General features: G+C 45.8%; 1 protein-coding gene across 4 annotated transcripts in view; it reads left to right on the top strand.

Annotated features, from left to right (window-relative positions):
- The window catches only part of plekhg4b (pleckstrin homology and RhoGEF domain containing G4B), a 250,110-nt gene that overhangs the window by 195,464 nt on the left and 40,942 nt on the right, over positions 1–13,704 (top strand). For all 4 annotated transcript variants that reach the window (XM_033016504.1, XM_033016498.1, XM_033016509.1 and 1 more), the window contains one exon: positions 10,203–10,292. In XM_033016504.1, coding sequence (XP_032872395.1) covers positions 10,203–10,292 — 90 coding nt within the window. The remainder of the gene's footprint in view (positions 1–10,202; positions 10,293–13,704) is intronic.

The raw sequence follows: 13,704 nt of genomic DNA, 5'->3' as shown, positions 1-13,704 counted from the left end.
CTTGCCGGAGACGCGATGTTTCCGGGCCGCGTCTCCGGTCACTCTGCGGCCTAACATCGATGGAGCTCTTCCTTGGGCCCCACCGCGGGGTGCGCGGACTTAATATCAGAGCCGATCCCTTGCCCGGGATCGCTCGAAACGTGGCCTGCGGACTTACCATCAAGAGTTCGCAGTCGGGAGAGGCTAATCGCGAGCTCAGACGAACGCAGAGGCTGGACCAGCCCCGACGCGGGGGTTCGATCGCCCGGCACGGGGGAGCTGACATCCCCCTGATGCAGGAGCTGCGTCGCCCCGACACGGAGGGCCCAAAATGCCACCGGCTACGGGAGCCAAGATCGTCCGGTCAATGGATGTCTCGAGGTCCCCGAACGCGGGAGACCAAAAGGAAGGGATTGAACTTTTTTTTGCCTTTCATCACAGTGAGGAATGTGGAGGAGTCACTGTGCTGGATGTTTATGTTAAAGTGTGTTTTGTGTGTTCTGTTGTTTATTTGCATGACTGACTTGGCAAATGAAATTCCTCTTATGTTGCAAAACATATTTGGCTAAATAAAGTATTATTGTGATTTTGATTGTGATCGTGATTGTGTGGTGATTTTCATATCCTGTTGATGGTCTGGAGAGGGCAAACAGCAGGCTCTGTCAGTATTAAATCTAAGACTCTAAGATTAGGAACTTGTGGTATTGGCATTGTTCCTGGCATTGTGATTTTGACTGCACCATGCAGTCTCGATCTTCAGATGTAAAAAGTTTTCATTCAGTGGAAAAATCTCTTTGAACTCCAGGCAGTACTTTTTAAATACAAATATAACAACCGTTGATTAAATACAATGTCAATCGGTACAATTGGATAGTAAAAGATGGCCTGAAGAAGGGTTCCAATGTGAAGCATCACATATTCACATTCTCCCGGGATGCTGCCTGACCCGCTGAGTTACTCCAATATTTTGTGTCTTTCATTTGGATAGTTCACTTTGATTATTTAGGCATGGACAAGTTCCATGGAATTACACGTTTAAAATGGGAACACATCTTAATTGACACAGCCAACTCTGTCTATTTAAACATCTTTGCTTTAGCGTGTCAATGATAGTCTAAAGGCTTCAGTCCAAAACGTCCTTTCCTTTCCATGGTACTGTGTGGGATGGGTCTCTAGATACATAAACATCTTTGTCTGGCAGAAGCAATATGATCATGACAACGTTTGATGACCTTCTTGATCTCTTTCTGGGGGTTCACATGTAGTCCGTTTAACATATGCCTGTTGTTTGTACATTTGGCCAATGTCTCACCATCCTGTCAGTTGCCAGAGCATATTTATTAAATGGCTTCATGCTGTGAGCTGGTAGCTTGCTGTCTTCATAGACAGCGATATACCATTATGCAGCTGATCTTGTCATTTCAACACCAATTACCGCTTGTAGGTTTCGTCCGAACAGTTTGAGGCCTGGTTCTCTTTTGTATCGGTGATTACTGCACCATGACCTCTGATTATTGCTGTTGCTTCTTGTGTATGCAAGCAAAGAATTTCACTGTGCCTTGTCACATGTGACAATAAAGTACTCCATCCATTCCATTCTCCTCATCACCTGGTAAATGGTGGAAAATGATAATGCAAACCTTGCATTGTCAGATCACTGAACGAGAACAAGAGATGAAATTGCCGGAGACCTGGCTGAGATACCTGAATCATCATTAGACAGGATATTCGACAGTGGGTAATGTTGCGCCTCTTTTTAAAGGGAGCTGCAAAGAAAAACCTGGGAATGAGAAACCATTAAGCCTAACATCTGTGGTAGGAAAGTTACTGGAGAGCAATTTGAGGGATACAACAGACAGGCATTTGGAAAGACAGGGGTTCATTAGGCATAGTCAGCATGGTTTTGAACAAGGAAGATTTAAATGAATTTTTTGAAGAAGTAATCAATAAAGTTGACAATAAGACAGTAGAAGCAGACTGTATGGACCATAGAAGCAGTCCATATGGACTTCAGGAAGGTCTTTAAGGTTCTGCCTGGTACGCTGCTCTGGAGGGTTAAAATTGCATGGGATCCAGATACAGCGAGTTAACTAGATACAGAATTGGCTTCATGGTAGGGAGCAGAGGTTGGTGAGGGAAGTTTGTTTGCTAGACTTCTTCTTCTTGCGTAGACTTCTTCTACTTGCACAGCCTAAAGTTGTAAGTCAACTTGTCCTATTTGATGGTACACAAAAAAGCTGGAGAAACTCAGCGGGTGCAGCAGCATCTATGGAGCGAAGGAAATAGGCAACGTTTCAGGCCGAAACCCAATGTCCTATTTGATATTGTTTGTGCACGTCGGGTTGATTGCATTAGTTGAAACGGGGTGGACCACGTGAAGGTTGCAATCTCCCACCCTTTTGCTCGGCTGAAGTTGTGAAACTTGTGTTTCTCGGAGATTGGTGCTGGGCTCATTGCTTCTTGTCAATTCACTCAAAGATTTGGATGATAAAGCACAATGCATTATCTGTAAGTTTGAAACTAAAATTACCATATATAATGAAGATACTGGAATAATCAAGAATTACAGCAGGTTCTTGATCAGCTAGACAAGTGGGTTGAGGAATGAAGAACAGAGTTTCATTCAGATATAGATAGAAACATAGAAAATAGGTATAGGTGTAGGCTATTCGGACCTTCGAGCCAGCACCGCTATTCATTTTGATCATGGCTGATCGTTCATAGCAAAAGGATTTGAGTATAGGAGCAGGGAGGTTCTACTGCAGTTGTACAGGGTCTTGGTGAGACCACACCTGGAGTATTGCGTACAGTTTTGGTCTCCTAATCTGAGGAAGGACATTCTTGCCATAGAGGGAGTACAGAGAAGGTTCACCAGACTGATTCCTGGGATGTCAGGACTTTCATATGAAGAAAGACTGGATAGACTTGGTTTGTACTCGCTAGAATTTAGAAGTTTGAGGGGGGATCTTATAGGAATTTACAAAATTCTTAAGGGGTTGGACAGGCTAGATGCAGGAAGTTTGTTCCCGATGTTGGGGAAGTCCAGAACAAGGGGTCACATTTTAAGTATAAGGGGGAAATCTTTTAGGACCGAGATGAGTAAAACATTTTTCACACAGAGAGTGGTGAATCTCTGGAATTCTCTGCCACAGAAGGTAGTTGAGACCAGTTCATTGGCTATATTTAAGAGGGAGTTAGATGTGGCCCTTGTGGCTAAAGGGATCATGGGGTATGGAGAGAAGGCAGGTACAGGATACTGAGTTGGATGATCAGCCATGATCATATTGGATGGCGGTGCAGGCTCGAAGGGCCGAATGGCCTACTCCTGCACCTATTTTCTATGTTTCTATGTTTCTATGTCCCCTATCAATAACCCGTGCCTGCCTTCTCCCCATATCCCTTGACTCCACTAGCCCCTAGAGCTCTATCTAACTCTCTCTTAAATCCAACCAGTGACTTGGCCTCCACTGCCCTCTGTGGCAGGGAATTCCATAAATTCACAACTATCTGGGTTAAAAAGTTTTTTCTCACCTCAGTCTTAAATGACCTCCCCTTTATTCTAAGACTGTGGACCCTGGTCCTGGACTCGCCCAACATTGGGAACATTTTTCCTGCATCTAGCTTGTCCAGTCCTTTTATAATTGTAGATGTTTCTATAAGAGCCCCCTCATCCTTCTAAACTCCAGTGAATACAAGCCTAGTTTTTTCAATCTTTCCTCATATGACAGTCCCACCATCCCAGTTGTGATAAATGACTATATGTAGATAAATGAGAGATATTGCATTTTTGGAAGTTAAACCAGGCAGGACCTTCACAACGAACAGTCGGTCCCTGCAGAGAGTTGTGGAGCAGAGGGATCAAGGCTTACAACTTTATAGTTCTTTGAAAGTGGCGTTGCAGGTAGATGGTGAGGTGAAGAAGAGTTTTGGCACATTAGCATTCATTTGTCAATTAAGTGAGTATTATGCTTGGAGTATTATGTTCAGCTTTCGTCAGCCTGCTGTAGGAAAGATGCCATTAAGCTCGAAGGGGTGTAGAGAAGATTTATGATGATGTTACTAGTAATTGAGGGTCTGAGATATAGGGAGAGATTGGGCAGGGTATGATGTTATTCCTTGGAATGCAGGAGGCTAAGGGATAAGGGAGGCTAAGCGATGATCTTATAGAGGTGTATATTATCATGAGGGGAATAGATAGGGAGAAGGCACAAGCCATTTTCCCAGGGTTAGGGAATCTGGAACTAGAACAGCTTTTTCCCTTCTGTTAGCTCAGGAACAGCTTCTTCCCCTCTGTTATCAGGCTTCTGATCAGTCCTTGCATAAGGATAGTGTCCGATACACCTCTACCCCATTGTGGACATGGCCTTTGTCTATGAAAATGATGTGCTACAATGCTGAGAACCGTATACTGCTCAGTATATCTTCCCTTTTAAGTCTATCTATTTGTCCTTAAGTTTGACGATCGTATTTATATATAATAATAATAATAATAATAATATTAATATAATAATAATAATAATAATAATATAATAATAAAAAACTTTATTACGGACTCGAGGTCCAGACAAGGGGAAACATTTAGAATTATAGAATTATCAGATCAGATTAGGTTGCATTCAAAATAAAGCTTTTCGCTCTACCTCGGTACATGTGACAACTATAAACCTAAACCCAGAGGGCAGGTTTAATGGAAGTGGGAAAAGATTTAAAAGGAACTCGAGAGGTGATCTTTACATACAGAGGGTGCTGGGTATGTGGAATGAGCAGCCAGAGGAAATAGTTGAGGCAGGTAGTATTACAATATTTAAAATACATTTGGACATGGATAGGAAAGGTTCAGCGGCAGATGGGTCAAACACAGCCAGATAATAGTTTGGATAGGGCATATTGGTTGGTATGGATGAGTTGGGCCAAAGGGCCTGTTTCCATGCTGAATGATTCCATGACTATAACTACCATTTAAAAATATAAAAGTCCTAACATTTATCTAAGGTAGTACCTATGGAAGTCTGAACCAAGTTCCAGCAATTGGTGTTCATTATATATTCTTAGAGTGATACAGTGTGGAAACAGGCCCTTCGGCCCAACTTGCCCACACCGGCCAACAATGTCCCAGCTACACTAGTCCCACCTGCCTGCATTTGGAACATATCCCTCCAAACCTGTCCTATCCATGTACAACCTGTATAACTGGTTCTTAAACGTTGGGATAGTCCCAGCCTCAACTACCTCAACTTGTGAAAAAGTTACCCCTCAGATTCCTATTACATCTTTTCCCCTTCACCTTAAACCTGTGTCCTCTGGTCCTCAATTCACCTACACTTGGCAAGAGATTCTGTGCATCTACCTGATCTATTCCTCTCATGATTTTATACACCGCTATAAGATCACCCGTCCTCCTCCTGCGCTCCAGGTGATATATTAATCACCCGTGTATTCTGTGACTTTTGTCAATTTAGTTCCTGTTTTTTTTACCTGGAAAACAGGAGTTACGGAATTGCATTAACCCCGTATCTCACTTAAATCCTGTGAGTACAAGCAGATGGTCCCACTCATCAGCAATCTCTGCTACGCTACTTGCCTACGTTCTGCCTCCTGGCTTCCCAATGGCAGAGTGAGCAGCAGACACAGGGCAGGTCCTTTGGGAGATTGCTCGCATAAGCCTGCAGCCAGCAGAACCATAGCGGAAGGGCAGCAGGACGTAAACATGGCACGTACTTCCTCAAGCTTGCCAGAATTGCAGTGTCCTCTGTGAGTTTACAGTCCTGTCACACCCGCTGCTTGGGGTGATCAAGCTCTCAGCGCTCCCTTGGGCTCCAATCTCTGCATCCCGGGAGCTGAGCATACTACATAGTCTGATTCAAATTGTGCTGGGACAGGAGTGAGACAGGTCAAGCCTAACTTGCCTGTTTTTTCTGTCTATCCTAGCACACGTGCACTTCCATCCCCAAGGGTTAGAAGGGGTGAAAGCTAATGGACTTTCTCCTGCCTTGTCTTGCTGATGCTGCAGCTGGGATATTTATCTTTCTCCGTCAGACACTTTAGATGAAGACTTTCAGCTTAGTTTTAATTTTCCGCCTTTGCAATTCTCAAGTTTCCAGGGAGATTCCAACCGTCTCCTACACCACTGTCAGAGATTTAGCTGTGTTTGACCCATCTGCCTCTGAACCTTTCCTATCCATGTCCAAATGTCTTTTAAATATTGTAATTCTACCTGCCTCAACTATTTCCTCTGGCTGCTCATTCCACATACCCAGCACCCTCTGCATGTAAAGATCACCTCTCGAGTTCCTATTAAATCTTTTCCCATTTCCATTAAACCTCTGCCCTCTGGGTTTAGGTTTATTTTTGTCACATGACTACTGTAGATGGGGTGTCTTGGTCAGCATGGGCAAGTTGTCCACAAAAGAACTTGTCGTTGACTTCAGGAGGAAGAGGAGAGAGGAACCTGCTCCCTTATACATCAAAGGAGACATGGTGGAGAGAGTCAACGACTTTAGGTTCCTGGAATAAACATCTCTCAGGACCTCAAATGGCAAATGAACACCGTCACTCTCTTGAAGAAGCCTCATCAGCGGCTGTATTTCCTGAGGTCTCTACGGAGAGCTAACGTCTCACAGCCGCTGCTGCTGTCCTTCTATCGATGCGCCGTGGAAGGTATCCTCACCTACGGAATCCTGGTGTGGTTTGCCAGTTGTACTGTGGCTGAGAGGAGGGCGCTGCAGGGAGTTATAAAAACTGCGCAGCGCATTACAAACGCTAACCTGCCCTCCTTGGATGACATATACAAGGCCCGATGCTTGCGCAGGGCCATAAATATCAAGAAGGACACATCCCACCCTGCCAACCACCTTTTTACTCTGCTACCCTCGGGGAGGCGACTCAGGTCTCTGCAGGCTCGCACCGGTAGACTAAAAAATAGTTTCTACCCATGTGCGGTAAAAGAGCTTAACTCCAATAGTGAACACTGGGAAGCAAGAAGTAACTTCGAGGAATACCGCTAAATTCTTTTAAACTTTTTAAAAAATGTATCTATTATTTTACTATTAACTGTACATATGTGTATTGGTTGGTACACAAAATTGCTGGGGAAACTCAGCGGGTGCAGCAGCATCTATGGAGCGAAGGAAATAGGCGACGTTTCGGGCCGAAACCCTTCTTCAGACTGATGGGGGGTGGGGAAAGAAAGAAGGAAAAAGGGAGGAGGAGGAGGAGCCCGAGGGCGGGCAGATGGGAGGGTGGGAGGAGACAGCTAGAGGGTGAAGGAAGGGGAGGAGACAGCACGGGCTAGCCAAATTGGGAGAATTCAATGTTGATGCCATAAGGACGCAAGGACCCCAGACGGAATATGAGGTGCTGTTCCTCCAATTTCCGCTGTTGCTCACTCTGGCAATGGAGGAGACCCAGGACAGAGAGGTCGGATTGGGAATGGGAGGGGGAGTTGAAGTGCTGAGCCACCGGGAGGTCAGGTAGGTTATTGCGGACTGAGCGGAGGTGTTCGGCGAAACGGTCGCCCAACCTACGCTTGGTCTCACCGATGTAAATCAGCTGACATCTAGAGCAGCGGATGCAGTAGATGAGGTTGGAGGAGATACAGGTGAACCTTTGTCGCACCTGGAACGACTGCTTGGGACCTTGAATGGAGTCGAGGGGGGAGGTGAAGGGACAGGTGTTGCATTTCTTGCGGTTGCAACAGAAAGTGCCCGGGGAGGGGGTGGTGCGGGAGGGAAGGGAAGAATTGACGAGGGAGTTGCGGAGGGAGCGGTCTTTGCGGAAGGCAGACATGGGGGGAGATGGGAAGATGTGGCGAGTGGTGGGGTCACGTTGGAGGTGGCGGAAATGGCGGTGGATTATGTGTTGTATTTGCCGGCTGGTGGGGTGAAAGGTGAGGACCAGAGGGACTCTACCCTTGTTGCGTGTGCGGGGATGGGGAGAGAGAGCAGTGTTACGGGGTATGGATGAGACCCTGGTGTGAGCCTCATCTATGGTGGCGGAGGGGAATCCCCGTTCCCTGAAGAACGAGGACATTTCCGATGCCCTGGTATGAAATGTCTCATCCTGGGAACAGATGCGGCGTAGGCGGAGGAATTGGGAGTAGGGGATGGAGTCTTTACAGGGGGCAGGGTGGGAAGACGTGTAGTCCAGATAGCCATGTGAGTCAGTGGGTTTGTAATGTATGTCGGTCAGGAGTCTGTCCCCTGCGATGGAGATGGTGAGGTCAAGGAATGGTAGGGAAGTGTCGGAAATCGTCCAGGTGTATTGGAGTGCCGGATGGAAGTTGGTGGTGAAGTGGATGAAGTCAGTCAGTTGTGTGTGGGTGCAGGAGGTGGCACCAAAGCAGTCGTCAATGTAGCGGAGGTAGAGGTCGGGGATGGGGCCCTGGTACGCATCGAACAAGGATTGTTCAACGTACCCGACAAAGAGGCAGGCGTAGCTGGGGCCCATGCGTGTGCCCATAGCTACGCCTTGTGTTTGGAGGAAATGGGAGGAGTCAAATGTAAAGTTATTGAGGGTGAGGACCAACTCCGCTAAGCGGAGGAGAGTGTCAGTGGCTGGGTATAGGTTGCTCCTCTGGTCGAGGAAGAACCGGAGGGCTCTGAGGCCATCCTGGTGGGGGATGGAGGTGTAGAGTGACCGGACATCCATGGTGAAGATGAGGGGGTGAGGGCCCAGAGAGTGGAATGCGTGGAGGCGGCGGAGAGTGTCTGAGGTGTCTAGAACATAGGTGGGGAGGGATTTGACCAAGGGGGATAGGATGGAGTCAAGGTATGTGGAGATGAGTTCGGTGGGGCACGAACACGCAGAGACAATGGGTCTGCCGGGAGAGCCGGGTTTGTGGATTTTGGGGAGAAGGTAAAAACGGGCCGTGCGGGGCTGGGGAACGATGAGTTTGGAGGCTTGGTCAGGTAGGGCGTGGGAATTGATGAAGTCGGTGATGGTGTTAGAAATGGTGGCCTGGTGCTCGTCAGTGGGGTCATGGTCCAAGGGTAAGTAGGAGGAGGTGTCCGAGAGTTGGCGCGTGGCCTCAGCTTTGTAGAGATCGACGCGCCAGACTACCACGGCACCTCCCTTGTCGGCTGGTTTGATGACCCAATCTGGGTTTTTGCGGAGTGATTCGATGGCAGTGCGTTCAGAGGGGGAAAGATTGGAGTGAGACAGGGGAGTGGAGAAGTTGAGGCGGTTGACGTCGCGGCGGCAGTTCTGAATGAAGAGTTCCAGAGCCGGGACTTTCTGAGGGGGGTTCCACGAGGAGGGGGTGCGTTGGAGACGGGAAAAGGGGTCATAATTAGGGGGCGAGGACTCCTTCCCATGGAAGTGCGCTGTGTATTGGTTGTTGTGTTGTATTTCTTTTAATGGAGGAGAAGCAAATGGAATTTCGTTGCTCAGTTTTCTGCAATGACAATAAACATATTCTATTCTATTCTATTCTATTGGGCCGAAGGGCCTATTTCTATGCTGTATGACTCTATGATTCTCTATGCTTTATGGATCACTAAAATCACACTAATGGGCCTTGTGTACATGAATTCAGCCTTGTATATATGACTTTAGCACCTCAAGCAGTATCAATAGCCATAATCTTGTAGGTGTAAAAATAAATGTCTGCATGATCATTAACTGTCGTTAAATAAAATTGGGAATATTGATGAGCAGAAATCAAAGCACTCTCTTCTCTATTTAGCACAATAAATGTTGTGAGTTGTTGGTCATTGAAACGGAACATATAATAAAGATGACCACACAATGCTGGAGCAACACTTGTAGGAAGGAACTGCAGATGCTGGTTTAAATCGAAGATAGACGCAAAAAGATGGAGTAACTCAGCGGGACAGGCAACATCTCTGAAGAGAAGGAATGGGTGACGTTTCGGGTCGAGACAGGTCTGAAGAAGGCTCTCTACTCGAAACGCCACCCATTACATCTCTTCAGAGATGCTGCCTGGCCCAGCTTTTTGTGTCAATGCTAGAGTAACTCAGCAGGTCAGGCAGCATCTATGGAGGATGTCATTTCAGGTCGGGGTCCTTCTTCATATCACGACATATAATGGTTTTGAATCTTTATTTAGAAGATTTGGTTCAATTCCTGAGTTTGATGAGTAGGTAGCATGTCTGTGAATGTGCTTTGACCATGGGTTTGTTCAATATGCTTGGAGCCATGTAGCAATAACTGTTTATGTTAACTAACATTAACATTAACAACATTTTACTTGTTTACTCCTCTAGGAAGAGCAATTTCGGATGTATGCACTATACAGCATGAACAAACCACGGTCTGACAGTCTGCTCGCGAGTCACGGAAACACTTTCTTTAAAGTAGGTAGTTCGCATATTTTGAAAATAACAAATTATTTTTGTTTCAATCTGTGGAGAATTAAATCGACAAAAGTGTTTTTACATGTCCTTACGTATGATCGCTTTGGAATAAAATGTGGGATTGGCATCAGATGCTGTATGAAACACGTCAGCTTTTATAACACTCTTGTCTCTGAGGTAAAATATTGTAGATGCAGGATTGATCGATACTTTATTGGTCGATTGATACTTTATTGTCACATGTTTAGGCAGAGGGTGTGGAATCTGTGGAATTCTTTGCCACTGAAGGCTGCGGAGGCCAAGTCAATTGATATTTTTAAGGCAGAGATTGATAGACTCTTGATTAGTACGGGTGTCAGGGGTTATGGGGAGAAGGCAGGAGAATGGGGTTAGGAGGGAGAGATAGATCAGCCATGATTGAATGGCAGAGTAGACTTGATGGGTCAAACGGCCTAATTCTACTCCTAGTTTAAATTCCATTTGGAATATTTTGGAGGACCAAGAAACCAAGAACCAACCAAGAACTATAACCCATAATACCTTATGTACTTGGTACAGTGAAATTAATTGTTTTGCATACAATAGACAAGTATGCAAAGAACCGGCATGTATTGGGTGTCGACCAAGTTAGAAAAGTACTTAGAACTTAGAAAAGTACTTAATTAGAACCCTACACCTGGAAAGAATCAGACTTGTCTTAATGGACAAACAAGAACTTTTTGTTAGAATATGGTCTCCATTTATTGACTATTTCAAGGGGTAGATCGGTTCAGCACGGGAACCTAACTGAAGCTTGAACTCAGGATTAGATGAAAAGTGATACTTTATAATCTATGAACCTATCTCCAATGATGTATTATTAGTAAATCATTCCATTCTTTTTTTTATCTTGACATTTGTGGGGTTTTTTTTCTCTTTCTTTCTTAAAACATTAAAAAATTAAAAAAAATTAAAAAAGTACACAATATAATTCTGATGGCCCCTCTTGCTACTCGCCGCCACCACCCCCCCCCCCCCCCCCCCCCCCCCCTCCCCCGTCATGTCACTCTTTGTTCTCAGCGATGTACTTCAAGGAGTTGGACGCATATTCCAGATTGATATTCTAATGCATTACCGGGTGAATGCTGAATCTTTGGAGCCGCTGTGTTGTCAATCCAATACAAATCCCAACTGCCCTCTCAGATGGTTAGCAAATGAAGCCATGACTATATTTTGCAAAGTAGACCAAAGTAGACCATACAATGTATACTTCCCAGCACCATGGCTGCTTGCTTGAGTATTGCTAGGCACAATAAATAAATAGAAAGATAGATAGATAGATAGATAGATAGATATAATTTATTGCCACACAGCCAGGCTGGTGGAAATTTGGGTTGTCTGCAGCGATACAATAATAAAGAACACACAATAAAACTGTAACACAAACATCCACCATAGCATTCATTACTGTGGTGGAAGGCACAAAAATTTGGCCAGTCCTCCTCCATTTCCCCCCCCTTGGTCAGGACCAGAGTCCAGAGTCAGTCCAGGATCGGCTCTTCCTCACCGGAGACCGCGGCTTTAAGTTGTTGTAGGCCGCAGGCCGGCGGTCAAGATTTAAAGTCCCCGCGGCAGCCAGAAGCACCGTAGACTGCAGGGCCGGCGGTCGAAGCTCCCCTCCAGGGGTGATGGTAAGTCCATGCCGGACCCGCGGTAGAAGTCGGCCGCGGGCCGGCAGTGATGGCTTCTTCTTCCCCCGGGTCCCCAACGTGAGATCCCGGGCTGTAGACGCCGCACCAGCTGGAGCTCTGCAGACCGCGGCTTCAGGCTGCGACTTCAGGCTGCCGGCTGCCCCGGGCCAGCGAAACGGAGCGCTCCCCTCCAGCGAGCCCCAGCGAGGGCTCACCTGCTCCACGCCGAGAGTCCACGCTGCGCCCGCCGCTGAAGCCCCGGGCACGTCTCCGGGAAAGGCCGTGCCGATCCTTGATGTTAGGCCACGGGGGAGGCGACCTGGAAAAACTCGCCTCTCCGTGGAGGAGGCGACCGAAGCGGTTTCCCCCTTACCCCCCCCACACCACCCCCCACACAAAACACACAAAGAAACATTAAATACAGACTTTAAAACATACTAAAAAAATAAAAAAAAGTTGAAAAACTGACGAGCTGCATGACATGGCTGCTGCCAGAGCAGCGCCCCCTCAAGACAAAGTGTGAGGCATAGATAGGTAGATAGTCAGAACCATTTTTTCAGGGTGGAAATGTCAAAGACTAGATGGCATAGGTGAGCGAGTTTAAAGGAGATGTGCGGGGTAAGATTTTTTTACTGAGAATGGTGTGTACCTGGGATACACTACCTGCGAGGGGTAGTGGTGGAGGCAGATATAACAGTTACGTTTAAGAATCATAGATCTGCAGGGAATGGAAGGTTATAAATCAGGTGCAGGTGGACGAGATTAGATTGGTACTGGAACAACATTCGAAATATATTTGGACAGTTATATGGAGAGGAAAGGATAAATGGGGGATGGGCCAAATGCTGGCAAATGGGGCTAATTTAGATGGGATTACCTTAGATGGGACATCTTTGTTGACATGGACAAGTTGGACTGATGGGCTTGTTTCCATACACTGATTCTAGGACTCTATGAGTTGACCTTGGTATCTTGTTAGGCATGGACATTGTGGGGCCGAAGGGTCTGTTTCTGTGCTGTACTGTTCTATGTTCTACTGTATGTGCTTTAAGTTGCCTCTCCTTTCTCAGGCAGAGTACTCATGTGCAAGTTTCCATAGGGATGTTCTGGGGTTGTGAAGGTTTTAAATTTTTCAAATAAACTCTTATATGAGAAACACTAAGAAGTTAGCAGAAACAAATAGTAGGAACAGAGGGTGAGAGGGGTCATTTGTTCCCGATGGCCTGTTATACAATGTATTAAGATCAAAGGGCTCTGAGTCCTAACTCCACTTGCCTACCTTCCCCTCTTATTTCTGTTTGTACAGTAAAAACCCTTCAATTTTCAAATTAGTAATTGATCTAGCATCAGTTTCCGAAGTGAAATCCGAGACTCTGCTGAAAATCAAATTATTTTTTGAAGTGGTGAGGGAAGATGAAAGAATATAAGAAATAAGAACAGGTACAATTTATCCATGAGCCTGCTGCACTATCCACTACTGTAATGATTGAGATGTCCTAAAACCCAGCAGTATCAGTCTCAAATACACTTAATTACTTTGTCCCTCTGAAGAGATCATTTCAAAGATTCATAACCTTTATGAAAAAAAAAAATCCTTCCCTGAGACCATGTGTCCAATTTTTAGCATTTCTTCCCAGAGAAACATTCTCACAACTTGGACATGTTGTTCCATAAGATCTGGGTTACTCATGCAAATCACACTTTACATTAGTACAACCAAACCGTACACATGTACAGCAGAT

Source organism: Amblyraja radiata, chromosome 2, assembly GCF_010909765.2.
Source record: "Amblyraja radiata isolate CabotCenter1 chromosome 2, sAmbRad1.1.pri, whole genome shotgun sequence".
NCBI lineage: Eukaryota > Metazoa > Chordata > Chondrichthyes > Rajiformes > Rajidae > Amblyraja > Amblyraja radiata.
The sequence above is the reverse complement of the archived record's forward strand: the minus strand, read 5'-3'. Positions and strand labels throughout refer to the sequence as shown.